Below are 20,713 nucleotides of genomic sequence, written 5' to 3'. Positions count from 1 at the left end.
GCTCAGTGGATTAAGAGTCAGGCCTAGAGATGGGAGGTCCTAGGTTCAAATCTGACCTCAGATGCTTCCCAGCTGTGTGACCCTGGGCAAGTCACTTAACCCCCATTGCCCACCCTTACCACTCTTCCACCTAGGAGCCAATACACAGAAGTTAAGGGTTTAAAAAAAAAGATTCTATTGGGGTGACTTCTCCCATTGAATCTGTTCCATGGGATCTTGATAGCCTCTCTCTGAACCCCTTGAAATCTGTTCTCCAAGGCAAAACCTTTTGAAATTAATTATTTCCTTACAGCAGACATTTCTAAGCCCTATCTAGTTAGGAGTGGTTTCCTTAAGCCCCTTCCCTGTTGAAATGCCCTGGGTTTCCTCTACTATCTAGTTTGTGTTCATGGATTTACCATATTGCAAGCCTCTATAATACCCCCAAATCACCTCTTTCCTTTCTCCACCATCTACCCTTCAGAGGAGAAGCAATTTGGACCACTCTGTCCTTGATCTGTCTAGAGCCTTGAAAATGATACAGAATGTAGTTCTCAATAGGTGCTTACTCTGAGTTTAGGGGGTGCCTCCAAGTTAGGGTAGAAGACCACTTCTTAAAAAAATTTAGGGGGCAGCTGGGTAGCTCAGTGGATTAAGAGTCAGGCCTAGAGATGGGAGGTCCTAGGTTCAAATCTGACCTCAGACACTTCCCAGCTGTGTGACCCTGGGCAAGTCACTTGACCCCCATTGCCCACCCTTACCAATCTTCCACCTATGAGACAATACACCGAAGTACAAGGATTAAAAAAAAAAAGATTAAAAAAAATTTAAAAAAAATTTAAATTTAGGGAAGGGATAGAAAGTAAGAGTTGGAATTGGTGTATTTCACAGGAAGTTTTTTTTCCCCCTATATCTTGCCTAAATCCTACTGAAGGCATTATTTCTTTTGTTACTCTGACCTTAAAGAATGAGGAAATGGCCATATGGTGGGGAAGAGAAAGGGAGGAAGGAGAAAATGCTGCAGCAGAATTGGATAAATGCTTTGGGAAGATGGCACAAGATCACTGCTGATGAACTTAGGGACTGATTAGATTTTTCTCTTCATAAGGGAAAGCAGTAAGAATCCTGGGAAATTCAGGACACAGCCTCCAAGGTTTAGGGGAGAGCAGGAAGGAAGGTGGAAAAAGTGGATAATAGGATAACCTTCCCAGCTACCCCAGAACTATTCATTCAGCTCATCAAAGCAGGAAGGCTCTAACTTAATTAGACCCAGGCAACAGCAGCAACAATACAGGCAAATTCTCTCTAGCCATGTGATCCTTTAATAAAGATGTATGGCTATTTAATATTTGCAAGGCCTTTACAGCAGTTAATTCACTAGAATCTTACAACTCTGGGGTAGGCATTATTAACCCCATTTTATGGTGAGGAACCTGAGGCAAAAAGATGTCAAATGACCTGTTCTCTCTTCTTTCCATCCTTTTTCCCCAGCATGGTCACAGAATACCCCTTGTTCTTCACTGCCATTTGCAGGTTTTTCCTCTACCACCATCCCTCAGCAACTTCTCTTCCTTTGACACTACTCAAATTATCCAGATTCTGATGGTGGCTATCTACTGTCTTCAGTATCTATTCTAAGTGGTAGGTTTTTACCACTATTATGTAGAAGTAGTATCCATTCTAAGAAAGAAGAGTGGCAGGGGCTTAGGCAATTAGGGTCACACAATCAGGATGTGTCTAAGACAACGTAGGTCCTCCCAATCCATTTTGCTACCTCGCTGCCCCAAATTTAACAAACACTTTGATGACCTCTCAAATAAACTAACATCCCAGTTCCTCAATCCACTCAGTTCCCCAGAGCTTCTGGTCAGCTATATTCAGAGATGGTCATACCATTGATCTTGCCATCACTCAACTCCCAAATTCCTTTATCTGATCATCACCTTGACTCCTAATCTGGGTGGGTTTCCCCCCTCACTGTAACCCCCTCAGTTCTTTCCTGGGCCATCATCCTTACACTGGCTACATTCTCCTGCCTTCCCTATCTTGACCCCTTGGTGAACCAGTTCAACTCTACTATTTTCTTCTCTCAAATCCTTTACTCCCCCTTGTCCTTTTACCACTGATCATACCCTGCTAACCTCAATCCTGGATTACTCCCACCATCTACTCTCTTCAGTCTTAAAGTTTGCATCTCTTGAGAAAAATTGCCAAACTGTGCTGAATGGGTCCATTATAAATAAGTTACTTAATAACAGTTGGCCCTCAACACAATTTTTTTTTACTCTTTTCTAATCAATTTGACCTCAATCTTCCCTACAGCTGCTCCAAACTTTGTCTCCCCTCAAGTCTTCCCACACTACTTCCCTTTTACACTCTCTCACACTGAGGACCTCATTTTATTTCCCTGAAAAAATTTAAGGTCATTGGCAGAGCTTCCTCTTCTCTATTCCTCCTTTTCTTCTATTACTCAAACATCTTTCCCCACTATCTCCTTTTTTATTTCTCTCTTGGATGAAGAAGCTTGCCTTTTCTTGCCAAGGCCAATCCCTGCATATGCATTAAAAAAAATAACACTTATCTTCTCTCTTATTATCAGTTTTAAAACAGAAGAGCATCAAGGGCTTAGCAACTGGGGTTAAGTGACTTCCCTAGGGTCATATGGCTAGGGAATGTCTGAAGTCACATTTGAACCCAGGTCCTTCCCAATTCTCTCTCTCTCGCTCCTCCCCTATCTTCCATTTTAGAATCAATATCATAAGGGTTAGGCAATGGAGGTTAAGTGAATAAATTATTATTATTTGAGTCCGGGAAGCCAGGACCTCAGGTCTGTGGGCCTGGCTCTTAATCCACTGAGCCAACTAGTTGCCCATCTTTGGGCAAGTCACTGATCCTGTTTATCATAGTGTCCTCATCTGAATGATGCTGGGTTGATAGCTAGGCCTGGAGTTGGGAGGACCTGGGTTCAACTCTGGCCTCAGACTCTTCCTAGCTCTGTGACCCTGGGCAAGTCATTTAACCCTGTTTGTCTAGCTCTTGCCCTTCTGTCTTAAAAGTTGTTACTATTAAGTCAGAAAATAAGTTTTCTTCTTCTTCTTCTTTTTTTTTTTTTTTTGGTGTTAGAGAAGCAAATGGCAAACCATTCCAGTCTTCTTGCCAAGAAAACCCCAAAAGAGGTCAGGAATAATTGGACATGCCTGAAAACAACTAAACAAAAATTATGGAAATGAGGGGACTTATCCTGCAATGGTTAAAACTCAGAAAAGGCAGATTTAAGCTTCACGTAGGGAAAATCTTCCTAACACAAAAGCTATCTAGCAGTTCAATGGACAAAACAGTTCACTACTAGGGAGGTGGTGAGTTCTTCCTAACTGGAGTTCACAAACAGGCTAGAGGATGAGGATATAGGATGTGGTGTAGTCTGGATTCTTCTAGTCCTTGTGAACTCATGTTCTAAGACTGGCTCTTTTCAGGGCTCTGGGAGGAAAGTGGGGCTGATTTGGCAGAAGAGGCAATCCAAGTTCATCTCTTTGGGAGTAGGTCAAGAAAGACTGACCTGGTGGGTCAAAGATAGCCAGAGAAGAACAAGACTACAGCAGAGCAGAGCTTATACTCCCTGATTTTCTCTTTTCTGCCTTCCTAGGACTGGCTGTCTTGTGAACTCTGATCCATCCAGGAGTCTGGCAACATGAGAGAATTCTTTAATCACTTATCCTTTGACACCACAAACAAATTAGAGGAACAGAGAAAAGCTTATGTGTCAGATTTATGGATTAGGGAACAATTTATGACCTAATGAGATATAGAAAACATTACAAAAAAATGAAATGGTTAATTTTTACTACATTAAATTAAAAAGGTTTTGTACAAACAAAACCAATGTAACCAAGGTTAGAAGGCAAACACATTTGGAAAAAATTTTTATAGCATGTGTCTCTGACAAAGGCCTCATTTCGTAAACATTTAGAGAACTGAGTCAAATTTGTAAGAATATAAAGCATTCCTCAATTGAAAAATGGTGAAAGGATACGAACAGGCAGTTCTCAGAGAAAGAAATGAAAACTCTCTATAGTCATACGAAAAAATGTTCCACAGGGCAGGTAGGTGGTTCTGTGGATTGAGAGCCAGGCTCAGAGACAAGAGATACTGGCTTCAAATTTGGCCTAACACACTTCCTACCTATGTGACCTTGGGCAAGTCACTTAACCCTGTTTGTCTAGCCCTTACCATTCTTCTTCATTAGAACCAATACACAATATTGACTCTAAGAGGGGAGGTAAATGTTTAAAAGAAAAAAGAAAAAGGAAAAAAATGCTTCAAATCACTATTAATTAGAGAAATGCACATTAAAACAACTTTAAGACACCATCTCACATCTATTAGATCGGGTAACATAACCAAAAAGGAAAATGATAAATGCTGGCGGGGATGTGGGAAAACTGGGACACTAATACTTTGCTGGAAGAACTGTGAACTGATATAATCATTCTGGAAAGCAATATGGAACTATGCTCAAAAGGCCATAAAACTACATTTTATTTATTGACCTAGTAATGCCACTATTGGGTCTATATCCCAAAGAGAGCAGAGATGAGGGAAAAGGACCTACTTGTATCAAAATATTTTTAGCGGCTCTTCACTTGGAGAATGGCCGAACAAGCCGTGGTATATGGCATATTATTACACCATAAGAAAAACTTGGAAAGACTTCTATGAATCGATACAGAGTGAAGTGAGCAGAACCAGGAGAGCAGAAACAGAAATATTATATGATGATTGACCGTGAAGGACTAAGCCATTATTAGCAATGCAAGTTCCCAAGTTGTCCACAAAGGACACATGATGAAAAATACTATCCATAGCCAAAGAAGGAACCGCTGGAGTTTGCTGGAGATTAAAGCATACCATCATCTACTTTATTTCCTTCATGAGTTTTTAATTGTATGTGCGATATGTGTCTTCTATTGAGACATGGGCAATAAAGAGATATGTACTGAATGAGAGCACTGGTATAACCTATATCACCCTATTTAATGCCTCAGGGAGGTGAGGGAAAGAATTGGAATCCTAAAATACCAGAAAAGAATCGTCAAAAATTGTTTCTACATGTAAACTAAAAAAATAAATTGATCGATCAATTTTTAAAAATTCCTTACTCTTTCCTGGAAACTTGGTGTGGATCAGTAGGATGCTAAGTAAGAAGTCAAATCATCATGGGCAAACCTTAGCTAGGCAAATCTTTAATCTCAATTTCTGTTAAGTGAAACTGCCTTTCTATTTCTGTGCTCCCAAACCCAAGAACCAGAACAACTCTCAGGTAGAAATCATTTTTGTTGGAAAGGGTTTTAGGTAACATCCAGTGCAAATATATAGGTATATCGTTTTTCAAAGGAGGAACCTGAGTCCCAGAGAAATCAAATAACTTGTCCAAGGTAACCTAGTCAAGTAAGTAGCAGAGCTGGATGTAATTAAGGTTATTTTTCCTTCCAAATTCTTCGATGTATCTGTGATCTCACTGAGAGAGGTACTTCCTGGAATGACGCAGACCACACATAGTGCATTTATGTCTTCTCATTCTGTGTGACTCTGCTCAAGTGTTTTCCTGGGAATTCTCGATAGGACAGGCCCAGCCAGGAGCCTCCTTCCCCCAGGTTTCTGACATCAATGGAACACACAAGTGACCTCTACTTAATCTGGAGTTTCCCAACATAACCGGTTCACCTTCTTTTCCAGATACTTGTCTCCCTAATGATGCTCTTTATGTTTTTTCCCTTGTATTATTCCTTGAGAAGGGCTGCACATGCCCACCATGACCCTCTGCCTTGCCCTTCTGGAAATTGTGATGCTCTGAATTACACAGAGCACTGCTAGAAAAAGGGTATAGGCACTAGACCTGCTATTTCACTGAGATGGGAAACCTCTGGATGAGAAAATTCCCTAGACTCATTCAAGTCTGGAGCATCTCATGGGAGCCTAGAGCCCATAGCAGTTAAGTGACTTGCACACAGTCACAAGACCAGGATGCTTCAAAGGCTAGAAGAGCAGAATGGAGAGAAGACTTGGGATCAACAGAAGAACATGGTGGTTCAAGTGACCTAAATGTTAGGACAGTCCTAAGAGAAGGCAGGTGAGGGGATGGATTTGGAAACCGCAGTTTACTAAACAGTAAAAGAGGAAGAGGGGGGAGAGACCTTACAGAGGTCTCCCACGCTGCTGATCATATGATTCTATTCAGGGAATGAACACTAGCCAAGGGAGACTTATTGCATAAGCAATGTGGATTCAGCATTTGTTATTCTTACGCTTCTCCTATTCAGGACTCAACCTCCCTCCCTTCCCCCATCAGCTGGGGCCTAAGGAGAGTGCCTGTAGTTTCCCATCAGTCCTTGGGTTTAGGGGGAAAAATCAGGTAGTTATAAGAACTTGAAAGACAGTAAAATTGAGAAGTCTTTCTAGGGGTAAAGATGGCTTCAAAACTGGAGCCATCATCCTAGGGGACTAAATAGCTTTTAGCATGGTCCGCTTTAGAATCCACGGTTTAAATTTTACTAAACAAGTTTAGTCTGTTCATATATTGCCCTCCCAAATCCTCAACTTTGCTCATGGAATGCCCACTCCCACCACCCCATCTCTCTTGAAATTCCTTCCTTCATTTCAGACACAACTCACAAGTCACCATCTTCCCCCATTTCCCTTTTCTTAATATTTTTCACGATAGTGCTAGGGACTCTCTGTCTGTCTCTTTCCCCCTTATCATTTTCTACCTTATACTATATTTATCAGTGTGAACCCCTCCTCAGCTTTGGTCTGTAACTTGGGGGGTCAGAGACCGTAATCTCAGCCTTTCCCCGTCTTCACTGTCATTTAGCACCTCACCCAGTATTGTGAACGTGGATTCCACACTCAGTTCAGCATGCGGTGGACTATACATCGTTTAGTTTAACAGTTAAACTAAATCGAGTCCAGAAAAGTCATACGATCAAGGAATTTATGACAAACAAACCAAATAAACTGTCACAAGCTGACACACACCGGCTTTCCATTGTGCCTGGGTCTCCGAGTGTCTAAGATTCCATCATGCGGTCACAACAGGGCCAGCAATTTCCTGTCATCTGCAGACCAGCAGTTTCAGAGACACTTTCTCTACTAAAGTGGCCCGAGATTCTGGGCCTATTATAGAACTTTAAAGCAAGGCTACTACAATGAGCAGACCCAAGTTATGAGTGAATTAGTACAAGCAAATGCAGCTCTTTGGCCTTTCCCAAAGATATTTCCCTTTTTCGCAAGCATGACTCAAGGGGAGGCTGGGTCGCTGGGAGCACTGAGTCAGGCAAGGAAAAGAGAATGATTATTTTAGCCAGGTCAGAGCTAAACTCTGCCCCAATTCTTCTTCTCCTCCTGCTCTGCCACAGAGGTTATTTTTTTCCAGAATCTGTAGTACTTTTACCTCTTTAATGAGCCTCTTATCCTTTCTAATACTTATTTAAAAAAAAAAACAACCTTCCTTCTCTGCATCATGCAGTCCTGTCAAATTGGGAAACATCTAGTTCCTGAAGGTCCCACTGGCTGGGAGTAGAGAAGGGGAAAAAACCCTTAAGATTTTTTTCATTGACTTGAAGACACCCTTTACATTCGAACAACATCACTTAAGGGCAGCCAAATTCTGGTTAGATATAAGGAATGATCTTGGGCCAAGAAAACATGATAAAACTTCTTTTATCTCCATGGAAAGGTGGGAGACTATGGTTATGGAATGTTATACACGATGGGAAATGGAGTAACTATGTTGGAAGCACAGTGGATTGGGCACTCACTGGATCTGCAGACAGGGAGTTCCCCATCCAAATTCAAACCTCAGATACTAATTAGCTGTATGATCTTGGATGAGTCACTTAACCTTTGTCTCAGTTTCCTCATAGATACAATGAGGATAATAAATAGCATCCCCAATTCCCAGGGATATTGTGAAGAAAGAATGAGATCTCTGTAAAGGGTTTTGCTTCTAAAGTACTGGATAAATGGGAGTTGTTACCATTATTTTGCTTGACTTTTTCTCTGTTAAAAGAGAGGGTTCACAGTTTAAGTCAGAAACTGTGATGTAAAAACAAAACCCAACAATAGTACAAGAGGAGAAATGGAAGTACAGGTATACTTTATAATGTTCCCAACATAGTTATTATTTTTTTTAAAACCCCATACAACCTTTCCTTCTATCTTAAAATTGATACTAAGTATTGGTTCCAATGAAGAAGAGTGCTAGACCGTTGGGTTTAAGTGACTTGCCCAGGGTCACACAGCTAAGAAGTGTCTGAAACCAGATTTGAAGCCAAGTCCTCCAGACTCCAGCCCAGAGACTCCATCCATTGAGCTACTTAGCTGCCCCCAAGCAATGGTAACTAAAATCTCCCAGTCGGGAAAGCGGCCTCTAATAGTGTTCCACCATTGCTACTGTTTCTCTCCTCGCTCACCCATCGCTCCCTTGTAACACGGCTTTACCTAAAGCGATGTTGAGGAGCCACTAGAAGGGGGATGCCTTGCCTGCGTGGCTGCTCTCCAGAGCCACCCCCAGAATGGGGAGGGCCCGTGGGGAGGGCATATGCCAGCCAAAGGCAGCTTTGGGGGCTCACAAGCCCTGCTCTTTGGAGTAATTTGGCACATCTGCTCTCAGTCTGTTAAAAAAAAAAAAAGAGGAGGGGGGTAAGTCATCTTAGCTTGGCTGCAGTTGGAAATCTGGCAAGGCTCACCATACTGTGCATCTCTCAATGGGCCTTTGTGCCTGCGGACAGAGGGCAGTTTATCAGCCACTGGCCCCACTCTCACAATGGGCTTCATGCTGCCTCCCCCCTCCAGGAGCTCCGTCCTGGCAAGGAACCGTGTCACGACAGCCCGAGCGTCTCTCGGCCCCCGCCCCAAGGTTTAAGAGGGGCTTTTGGGGAGGCCTCTCGAGGTCCGGGAGCCCCCCTGGCTCCCCTCGGCCTCCCGCCTCTGCCCCTTGTTCTGGCATCGTGTCTGCTCTCCGTCTGCGTCCTCCCTGCTATACTGACGCGTGAGGGACTCCTCTGTGGACGTGGACAGCATGTACATTTTCACCAAGTACGGAGGAAATCTCGATCCGGGACTTTGGTCTCATCTGACAATTTGCAAAGCCTATCATCAAATTTCTGCCTAGAGGTTTCAGCACTCCCTGGCAATTTGACTAAAATATTTCTTGCTCATCTACCACGTGCGAGGCATCACGGCTAGGTGGCACAGTGGGTCAGCATGGGGGACCGTCATCAGGAAGTTCTGAGTTTGAATCTTGCTCGGACACAGGCTCTGTGACCCCAGGCAAATGACTTCACTGCTCCGTCCTGGTTTCCTCATCTGTAATGTGGGAGTCACAATAGCGCCTACCTCACAGACTTAGAGTGAATGAGCTTACATTTATACAGTATTTTGCAAACTTTAAAGGGCCATATAAATGGGAGCACTTATTCCTATTATTATCATCATCTTTAATATCAAAGCTAAATGACTGAAGTTTGAGCAGGGATCCTGTGGATGGAAATCAGAGGCTAGCCAAACTCTGGAGGGAGCAGAACAACCAAAACCTATCCACTGGTTATGGAATGGGGAGATACTTCAAAAATGTAAATTATTCCAAATCATCTGACCTCAAACCTCTTCAGTTCTGGGACTCTGGAATCTATTGCATTAGAAGTTTCCTTTCTAGAATCAAAAGTGTTTTCCTAATTTGGCAGGGACCTCGCTGGCCATATTGTAAAACTCCTAACTCCAAAAAGAAGTACCCTCTCACCCCTTCCATGAAATAACTGACAAATAGGCAGCTAGCCTTTTCTTGAGGATCTTCAGCAAATAGGAAACATATAAACACACACAAGACAAAAGATAAAGTCAACCACTCTCCCTAAGGTGTCTATGCCTACCGATAATCTTGACCTTTCCTCTACAGATCACTGGGTCTTTAGCAGAATGCCCTAGATATCCATCCTTGGCTCTATGCAATAGTAGGAGTTAAAAAAAAAAAATTAGTGGCTTGAATGATGGGACATAAAGTATGACTGTCAATAACTGAGGATGATACCAAATAAGGAAGGGTAGTCAGTATGTGACATTCTAGAGTTAGGATCCAAAAAGCTCTTGACCTACTGGGACAATGGACCAAAACTAACAAGATGAGTCTTCTAAGTGGTTTCAATGGCAATGAACTTCACAAGTACAAGATAGAAGAGGATTTAACTAGACAACAATTTGTATTAAAAAGATCTGGGGAAGATTCAGTAGATTGTAAAAAACATACATGACAAATGCTGTCAACAGTATGATAGGGACTAAAAAAGCTAATGGATTCAAGAGAAGCAGATAGTCCTGGACTAGAAAGAGAGAGTCCACTTTTGGAGACAGGTCCAGGCATCATATTTTTGGGAAGAACAATGATTTAATCTAGAGTGTCTGGAGGAAGACAGCCAGGGAAGAAGCCTCAAGACCATGCCACAAGAAGGTCAGTAGAAAGAATTATGGATAAATGAATTGGAGAAGACAAAAGCCAGAGGAGGAGAACATGGCAGCAGTCTCTAAATATTTAAATAGCTGTCACATAGGAAAGGAATTAGACTTGTTCTGTTTAGCCCCATAGTATCCTTTTTTTTTTAAAACCTTTACCTTCTGTCTTAGAATTGATATTAAGTATTGGTTCAAAGGCAAAACAGCAGTTAAGAGCTAGACAACTGGGGTTAAGTAACTTGCACAGGGTCACACAGCTAGGAAGTATTTGAGGCCACCAGTACCTTGGAGACGAGACTCTCTATCTACTGAGCTGCACCCAGATCCCAAAGTATCCTCTTAAACCATAAGTAGCAGCTTCAAAGAAGATTTTTCAGTTCAAAGTAAAGGAAAACTTCTTAAAAGAAAAATTTCCCTCTAATACATTTTAAAATTCTTTTTTAAAAAAGTGATGAGTTCCAAATTCTTTGGGGAAAACTTAATTACAGGAATTTTTAAAAATGGTTGCTTGAAGAAATTCCACCACCCTAGAGGCCTTCAAAAGTAAAGGTTAGTGGGCAGCTAGATGGCTTAATGGATTGAGTCAGGCCTAAAGATGGGAGGTCCTAGGTTCAAATCTGGCCTTAGTCATTTCCTAGCTGTGTGATTCTAGGCAAGTCACTTAACTCCTCTTGCCTAGTCTTCACTGCTCTTCTGCTTCAGAACCAATACACAGTACTGATTCTAAGGTGGAAGATAAGGATTTAAAAAAAAAAAGAAAGTTAGATCACCAGTTGTTAATGGTATTGTGGTTGGGGGTTTTTGTTCAGTTTGAACTAAGTGACCTCTGAAATCCTTCTAAAACTCTTGAAATTCTTTGCTTATTTTTAATTTAATATGGGAGGTTCTTCTGAAGCTTAAGATCTACCTTTTTCTCAGAAATCACCTAAGAAAAGACCAAGTAGGGCTTTCTGGATCCCCTGCTTTGGGGAGAAGTAGAAGATGATACGACCCCTGTGGGTAACCTTCTCTTGTTCAGAAATAGTCTCAAACTATGGGAAAACTGAACCTGAGAGGTGAAGCTTGGCAAGAAGCTAATAAAAGCACACTTTGTCTGACCTACAAATATAAGTCATCACTCATTAAATTTAGAAAAAGAAAGAGGAAAAAGAGTTCAAAGTTGTTCTTGGGGCTGTGATTAGGTTGAATGTCTGAGCTGGGATAGGTGGGAAAGCTTGCTTAGGCTGCTTCTGAACACAAGAACACATGGAGTTCTTTTTCTCTCTAGCTATTAAAAAAAAAGTATTATTGATATCTTGTTCTTTTATACAACATTCTGATTTTCTCCTCTCCTTCACTAAGCCTTCTCTTTAAGAGGAAAATTCAGGTGAAACCAGCACAAGGACTCCATCTGATATCGCATGTAACATTCCACACCCACAGTCTTCCATACCTTTCTATGGAGAGAAGAGAGGCATATTTCATTATTTGTTTTCCTGGAATTTTTTTTTTTAGTCACTACCAATTTTTAGTGCTGTTAGTGTAATTCACTTTAATTCTATTTTCCTGGTTCAAATTTATTTGCTCTGTAAATAATTCATGAGAATCTTCCCATGGATCACCAAACCTTCATTTCTTATGGTTCAATTATAATTCATTATATTAATATACTATGATTTGCTATTCTTCAACTGATGATCACTTTTGTTTCTTGTCTTTAGCTACCAACATTAGAGTACAATGGAAATTATGACATAAGAGGGAGCCTTTATATCTAACTTTTACCTCTGTGGGGCATATGGCCAAGTCAGATTGTTGGACCAATGGATACGAGCAATCTGTAGAATTCCCTCTTCTCTCCATTATCTTAAATACATTTCCAGAATGGTCAGACTCATTTCCACCCTCTTCTTCTTATTCAACCCCTAGGATAGAAGTTGAGAAAGGAAGAAAATTTCTGAAGGCTACAATCCTGTTGCATAGTGGGAAAGTTATAGGACACAAGATAGAATGGGGAGAATCACCCTGGGAAAGATTCTTCTTGAGATAATGGGAATGATAAGTGTGGTTATCTCTCAGGTTTTGACAGGGCCTCTTCTCTCTCTATACACCTTCACTTAGTGATCCCATCAGCTCTGATGGATTTAATAACTATTTCTATGCTGATGGTTCTCAAATCTACTTCTCCTGCTCCAATCTCTCTGCTGAACCCCAATCTCACATCTCAAGCTACCTTTCAGACATCTTGAATTGGACGTCCAGTAGACATCTTAAATTTAATTTGCCCAAAACAGATCTCATTATCTTTCTCCTGAAAATACTCTCCCCTCCTCCCCTCTCCAATGATCCCTTTCCCTATACTGGACAGAGTAACATATTCTACTAGTCTCTCAGGCTCACAACCTAGGAGTCATCCTGGATCCCTCACTATCAATCATCCTCCCCATATCCAAGCTGTTACCAAAGTCTGATGGTTTTACTTTTGCAACATCTCTGGAATACTCCCCCCTCTCTCTCTCCTCTAACACAGCTACTACTCTAGTACAGGTCTTTATCAGTTCATTCCTGGTCCACTGTATAAGCCTTCTGGTAATTTGCCTGCCTCAAGTTTCTCTCTCCACACTACTCTATTCTCCACTTAGTGATGTAAGTGATTTTCCTAAAACTCAGATCTAATTGTATCATGTTCCTATTTCCTACTGCCTCTACGATCAAATACAAAATGCTCTGTTTGGCATTCAAAGTCCTTTGTAACCCAGCTCCCTCTGACCTTTTTAGTCTTATGCTTTACTCCCTGACATATACTGCTGACAGTCAAGTGACACTGGCCTCCTAGAAGTTCCATAAACAAGACATTCTGTCTCTTGACTCTTCAAATTTTTACTGACTCCCCCTCCCCCCCATGTCTAGAAGGCTCTTCTGCTCCAATTAATGACCTCTCTGACTTCTTTTTAGTCTCTTATGTTAGTTCCTTAACCTACCTCTCTCTTAATTCCAAGGCTTTCCCTTTAATAGTTTCTATTTCTCCTGTATGTAGCTTGCTTTGTATACATTTTTTTTTGGTAGATTATCTTCCCCATTAGATTGTAAACTACTCAGGGACAGGGACTGTCTTTTGCCTCTTTTTGAATTCTCAGTATTTAACACAGTACCTGGCATACAGTAGATACTTAATAAATGTTTACTAATTGATTGATAATCACTAGAATGGCAGGAGAGGGCTGAGTACCCAAGATCTGAGATTTGACAACAGATAGCTTGATCAATGAATCTATAAACTTATTATCAAGTTATTCCATCTGGGACATAGATGGGCCTTCTGTAGCTGCAAGTTGTCATGGAACAGAAAAACAGAAAAGTGAGTTTTCTGAGGAATGAAGTATACAAGCTGTCTGTTGTCAAATCTCAAATATTTCAAACCAAAAACTTGAAAAGATGTCATATTTGATTTTTAGACCCCCCCCCCTTTGGATAAGAAGTGAAACTTAGTGGGAACAGGTATATATCTCTTTTGGTTAACCATGAGATAAATCTTTTTTTTAACTATTATTTTAAAAACTCTTACCTTCTGAATTAGAATCAATATTGTATAATGATTCCAAGGTAGAAAAGTGGTAAGGGTTAGGCAATGGGAGTTAAGTGACTTGCCCAGGGTCACACAGTAGGAAGTGTCTGAGGCCAGATTGGAACCCAGGACCTCCTATCTCTAGGTGTGGCTCTCAAACCACTGAGTGACCCAGCAGCCCGATAACTAGATAAATCTTATCTTCTATAGTTAAAGATGATACCGCTGACAGCAATGACTCTAAGTAGTTGACAAGGCTGATACATGACCAGACACCGTGTGCTGGGCATATGAGTAGGTTGTTCTGGCTCTAAGGTCACACTGTTCTCTCTGTAATACCTGTTCCCATTGTCAGCTAATGGCCCAGAAGATAGAATTGTCAATGCTTGATTCAAATAAAGTCTATTGCCAGCATTGACTGGAACAAAGGGTGGAAGATGGGAAAGGGGAGCTTAGAATGCAGAGGATGAATATGGAGTAGAAAAAAATTCTAACTTTATCCCTTCCTCCCCCTCCCTGTCCCCTTCTCCCAACTGAACATTATAATTTATTGCTTGGAAGATTGATATACCACTTGTAATCACAGAGGCAGTTCGTTATAGGGTAAAGGACTCTGGATTGGAATTCGGAAGACTTGGGTTCAAATCCTTGCATGTCCTTGGGTAAGTCAGAAGTATAATTCCATTGGGTCTTAATTTCTTTATTTGTAAAAAAGGAGTTTAGATGACATGATCTCTAACCTTTTTTTAGCTCTAGCTTTTAAGATTCTAAGATACTAGATTTTTCCAGTTACTTTTCACTTGACTGCCAGACGAGAATCATGTGAGGATTTGTCAGGCTTTGAGCTCACTGGAAGAAAGGCACATGTAGATCCAGGTATCCCTAAAAGTGGCCACACCCATTTACAAATGAACTGAACTGAAGAGAAGTCAAACGGAATCCACCAGTTGTTTTTTTTTTTTTAAATGGAAAATTCCCATATAAACTGCTTCCCCAAAGACTTGTTCCTGAATTTGGGGGTGGGAAGGAGGACAGAGAAGAGATGCTCTTTTTTCAGGGGTTTCAGGTGCCCTGCTCTCTCTCTCCCTTCCCCAGCAGCCAGAGCTTTGGCGATATCAGCCTCATCCACCCATTTTGTGCAGATGCCAGAGGCGGGTAGCCATTTCAGTACAATGCTCCCTCTTCAGAGATGGTTTTCTTGGCCCAAATGTCCACATCAAGAATTAGAGCTTCTTGGAACTCTGAAGAAATCAGGGAATTAATTTGGTGAAGGGGTGTCAGGCTCCTTTCTCTCTTCCCTAAATCCCTGCTCTACATGCTGGCACTGGCAGATTGTGCTTTTTAAAAAGGTGGGGCACTGCCCCACAGCCTCACAAGTTCCAACATATGAAACGAGGCTTCATGATTCAGTAACTACAGAGACAGTGAAGGTAGGGGGGTAGCCTGGCATTGTGGAAGGAGGGAGAGGAGGGAGAAGGGAGACAGGAGACAGAAAGAAGGCTGTATGTACCTTTACGGACAGAGATGTGTTTATAGTCTGAACTTTCACAACTCCACAAGGAACTGTTCTCATCCCATTACAGGCTCTGCCTGCTCCTCTGACTTCTATACACCCTTTTTAAAAAAAAAAGCAAAATTAACTTTTAAAAGCATAAGAGCTTCTGTGTGTGAGTGAGGAATAGGAATATCCAAACAGGATAGCCCTAAGCTTAGAGCCAGCAGGGAGGGCTCCCCATCCCCTTCATCCCCACCCTGCCCTAGTCAACAACCTGGCAGAGTGAAGTTTGAGGAAGTGGGCAAGGCTCATAACTGAGTACACAGTTAAGAATTACTTTCTAGAGGTGAAACTGGAGAGGGGCATGAACGGACCCATTAGATGTAGTGCTGGAAGGGTACCTTAAAAGATAATATTCAGTTTATCCCCCTTACTAGTGAAATACCTAACAGTTCTGCCTGAGGCTAGATCTTTGAACCCCAAATACAGTACTTTTTCTAACAAATCACAGAAAAGTGGAATCAAGACTTGTGGAAACTGGCATAATCTTCATAATCTTCTCAACCTCCCAATAAGCTGTAACCTTACTTATTGCACAATTTAGACTTATTTCTACCTTTAGATTTCTGCTTTAAGCTGGCAGAGGGGTAGGATCAATCCTGCCATAGGAAGACAGTGAGATGGAGGTGGGGAGCCTTAAAAAACCATAGCTTTGTGAGGCCAAGACCCTCATTTTATAAAAGGGGAAACTGAGGCCCAGAAAAGATGAATGACTTGTATGCGGTGTCAGTGATGAGAACCCAGGTACTAGTCAATAAGTGTATATTAAGCTCCTATTCTATGATTGCACTGAGCTCTTTCCATTAATTAAAGTGCTTCCTGATAAAGAGATGGCTGCTTTGCCATTTTCTTCACCCTCTGTCCTCCTCATGCCTCAGTCGGAGTAATATCTTGAGTAAGACACTAGGGGAAGTGGAGAAGAACAGGTAGGAAAGGTGGAGTCTTCTCAGTTATAAATACTAGGGAGTTAATAATCCCTTCCACATTTCCATCAAATATGCATAAATAGGGTCAAATAGCACATATGGGTGAAGACAGTACATATTCTATGTAAAAATGCCACACCATAGCTCGAACTTTTATTTCAACAATATTTATTTTGGAAAGGATGAATAGGAAGGGAGAATCTGAAGGAAAAGCAAAAATTGTGCTAAAAATGGGTGGTTGGAAATATTCAGACACTAAGAGAGCAGATTGTTGGTGTGGTTGCTAGTTTCTACTAAGCTACTCCGCCCCTGAGCACCAGACTAGCATTGGATGTCAGAAGGGCAAGGATATAGTTTAGTTGGGCATCCCTTAGCCTAAAAGGGACCAATTCAAAACAATCACATTTATTAAGCACCTACTATGTGCAAGGATTAGATCATGAGACTATACAGCCCCAAATCAAGAAAATAGTTTTCCCTTTCTTTTCTACTCAGTAATGCAGGATGTATTTGACACACAATTGTTTTAAGATAAGTGAGCATACAATACTTTAAGTGGGAAATAAAAGGAAGCCTGGCAAAGAGCTTTCCAACTTCAAAGAGTTTCCAACCTCAGAGCTGGAAAGGACCTGGTCTGGGTCCTGCTTCTAATATACACCAGCTGTATGAACAAGTCACTTACCCACTCAGGATCCTAGGCAAGATTATAAATTACAGAGCAAGTGGCTACTGACTTAAATTTGGGAGAGAGAGAGAGAGTTTCCTTGCTGGGATTTTCCAATACAAATAAATATATGTTAGGTGCAATTTTTTAAAAAAACCTATGAAATACGAGGCAAGTAGTTGTTTAGTTTATCTAGGCTTTTCCCCAAGTGCCCAACAAACATCCGCTCCAAAATAACAATACATATGCCTAAATTTTTGGTAAAGAGACAGGCAGAGAAGTGAAAGCATAACATTTCTTTCTTCCTTCCTTTAACCCTTTCCTTCTGTCTCAGAATCAATTCTAAGACAGAAAAGCAGCAAGGGCTAGGCAAACGGGGTTAAGTGACTTGACCAGGATCACAAAGCTAGGAAGATCACAAAGCTGTTCAGAAGGATACTAGTTAGGTTCTGAGTATGCCCAGCAGTGGCCCTTCACCAAAGAGTTAAAGAGTCACAAGTGACTCCTCGGCCTCCATCCTAGTTTCTGAGATGGTTTACAGATGGTTGGGGTGGGATATGGCAGAAGCGCAACATGTAGGAAGAGAGAAGGAAAACTCCAAGTTATATTTGCTTCCCTCTGAAGGCTGAGTGGGGTAAGGACTCTTCCATAATTTCTTCTTCATACTATTCCATTCCAGAAGCCCCACACCTCTAAGAAATTAAAGGAGGGAGATAAGCAGTATGACAGGTGGCAGGATACAGGAGGAAAGAGCTGATCAGCAAAAAAAAATTCATCAGACATTCCCCAGGAGTGAGAAGGAAGGAGAGGCAAAGCTACAGGTCCCGATGGGCAGCTTTTGCTGCAACAGTTTAGTGCCCCTGTCTGGCTTGGGAAGACTCTGTAAGGATTATGAGACCCTTCACTATCTCCCTCCACGTCTTCCCTTAGCTTTGGGCTTGAGAGAAGAGCAGTAATTTTTTGTTCTCCCACTGCCCAGCTCCCTCCTCCCCCATCTGAAACAGCAGATTTGGAATCAAATAGGAATCTTGGGTCTGCCATTTACTGTGTGACCTTGGGCAATTTTTTTTAATTTTTAATTTTTTACCTTTTTGGGTCTCAAGGTTCCTTGTCTCTAAAATGAAGGGGGAGGATTAGATGATCTTTAAGGTTCTTTCCAATCTATGATCCCCTAGATAAATAAAGGAATTCTGGGTATCAACAAGATAGCAAAGAGAGATTTTCCCCCAAACTGTCATCTCAAATTCCTAATTCCAGTGAATGGGCAGAGAGCTGCAATAATGTTCATCACGTCTCCTTACCCTCCAGCTAGGGCAATAGCCTTTAGCTACATTTTTATTTTGTAAGAAACTAAATTTCCCCAAGTCTCTTTCCGATAAAGCACCGTTCCCCTGTGAAGAGGACTGAGACTTAATCCTAATTTCTGAACTGCCTAGAATGAAGGTGAGAGAACAGAAGTGGGGGAGGGGGTTGGGGGTGGTGGTCAGTTACTGTTTTTTCCAAAACTCAGTTTTCTACTCTGAAAAGGTTGGGCCACGAGAATGGGGAGGGCCTTAGATCTTGGCTGAGCTCAGGTAGGGGCTGGCTGGTTCAGTGTCTGGGTTAATGAGGTTGCAGTTGCAGAGGCCAGAGGAAAGAGGTGAGGCATTTCTCTCCTTCGGCAGGAGGGCACCCGATCCTTAATAGAACATTTCTAGCCAAGAGAACACCAGAACTCAATTGGGAAACCAAGACTGATAGGGATCTCACAGTTCCTCCTCCCTCCTCCCCCGCCCCCAGCATTTTCCCAGTTAAGATACTTATCAACCTTAAAGAGAAAAACAAAAAAGAAAGAAAAAGTAGAAGAAAGACGGGCTAGCCTTCCGGTAGAGTGACAGAAACTGACTTTCTCACGGATGCTACACTCTAAGCCCCCGTAAAGGTGAGGAGTGGAACCCGGAGGGACAAAGGTCCTTCCAGTTGACTCCTACTAGGATCTGGTAAAGGGGTGCAAGCCCCAACAATAATCAAATCAGGCCCGGACAAAGGAGCGTAGAATTCCCACCTTTTCCCTACTCCTCTGGGAGGAGGAAAAGTGAAACACATTGTTTAGCACCTTCAGCCTTTCCCATGAACTCTCCCTCAGGTTGCCCAACCTCAGCATGCTCAGCATGTCCACTCCACCCTAAAATCCTGCCGTCGAGTCCTAGGCTGCACCTCCTAAAAAGTCTTTCAAAGGGTCTCTACTCTCCCCTCCTCTCCCCCCCCCCCCCCCCCCGCAACCTTTTCCATTGCTGGTAGTCTTGGGACGGGGTGGGGACTAGGTGGGGCGGAGGAGGAGACTCTAGGGTGGAGGAAAAACAAGCCCCGACCGGTCCGCGCCCAAAGGGCGCGAGAGGAGGGCAAAGATGTCCAGGATCTCACATCTCCATCCGGACCGTAAACATCTCGTCGGTCCCAAGCCCTGGCCAGTGCCCAGAGGAATTCTCCGTTACCCTTGCGTCCACATCCCACCTAGTCTCCTTGGCCTAGGGTAGGAAAACGCTCCTTCTCCCACTCCTTTTGGTCCGGGACTCGCTTGTCCCGACCCGTGCGGTCGCAAACCACCCGGAGAAGTTGCCAGCTGTCGACAAGGACACACACCCTTTCCCGAGTCCGGCCAGTTTTCCCCATCCCGTCCCTGCCATCTTCCCCGGCTTCCGACCCCGCACCAAGCGGCCCCGGCAGCCAGCTCTCTCTGCTCCAGTCAAGCTGGGGGAGCAGGTGGAGGGCGGGGGTGGGAAGCTGGGGAATAGGGTGCCGAGTGGAAGGGGGAGGAGGCATTTGCCTCTGCTCACTCACCCAAAAGATGAAGTTAAATCCAAACAGTAGATATTTAATGCACTTGGTACCTCCTTTGACCGGCATGGTGGAGACTAGGCTGGACTAGATTTGGGTTCTCAGTGAGGGGAGCCGGGTGCACACGGACACCGGATAGAACCCAACAAGTAACTAAACTAAGGTAGGAAAGGCTACTGGGTGGCCTTAGGGCTGCACTTTTAAAAAGTGCCACTCCTTAAGGCGCTTCGCTGGGGCTCAGTGCGCATGTGCGAAGAAATTCCGTGCCCCTGCCCCCGCAGACCCCTCCCCTCTGCCAGCACCTGCCCCGCCTCCGCCCTCCTGACCCGCCCCACCCAAGTTCTGGGGGTGGTGTCTAGCCTAGGAGGTGGTTTGTGATCCTGCCGGCTTCACTGACGCCGCTTCGGCCAAGGTGCTGCTGCACGTCGGGAAAACTCTTCATGTTATCCTCTGGAAAGCGACTGCCTTCCACTCTCCCCGGGCAGTGCAGAGGTCTTGGCGGCCGACTCCTTCGATCGCTTCACACCTTTCTGGGGATGCTCTAGGCAAACCCGCGGTATCCTCCCCTTACCGACCTTCCGGACTCGTCCTACTAAGCTCTTCTCACCAAGTGCCCTCCTTCCTACCCCAAACCATAAGACTTAGAGCTGGAAGGGAAAATAGAAATCTTCTAATCCAAGTCTAAACGCTTCATTTTTACAGGAGAGGAAACCGAAGCCCTAAGG

At 42.9% G+C, this 20,713-nt stretch overlaps 1 protein-coding gene across 2 annotated transcripts in view; it reads right to left on the bottom strand.

Annotated features, from left to right (window-relative positions):
* The window catches only part of CD9 (CD9 molecule), a 52,268-nt gene extending 32,054 nt beyond the window's left edge, over positions 1-20,214 (bottom strand). For both annotated transcript variants that reach the window (XM_044679777.1, XM_044679776.1), the window contains exon 1: positions 19,992-20,214. In XM_044679777.1, the coding sequence (XP_044535712.1) occupies positions 19,992-20,057 (66 nt within the window). In that variant the 5' untranslated portion in view covers positions 20,058-20,214. The remainder of the gene's footprint in view (positions 1-19,991) is intronic.
* Positions 20,215-20,713: the final 499 nt, after the last annotated feature.

Source organism: Gracilinanus agilis, chromosome 5 (assembly GCF_016433145.1).
Source record: "Gracilinanus agilis isolate LMUSP501 chromosome 5, AgileGrace, whole genome shotgun sequence".
NCBI lineage: Eukaryota > Metazoa > Chordata > Mammalia > Didelphimorphia > Didelphidae > Gracilinanus > Gracilinanus agilis.
Note: the sequence above shows the minus strand (reverse complement) of the source record. Positions and strands in the feature narration are given on the sequence as shown.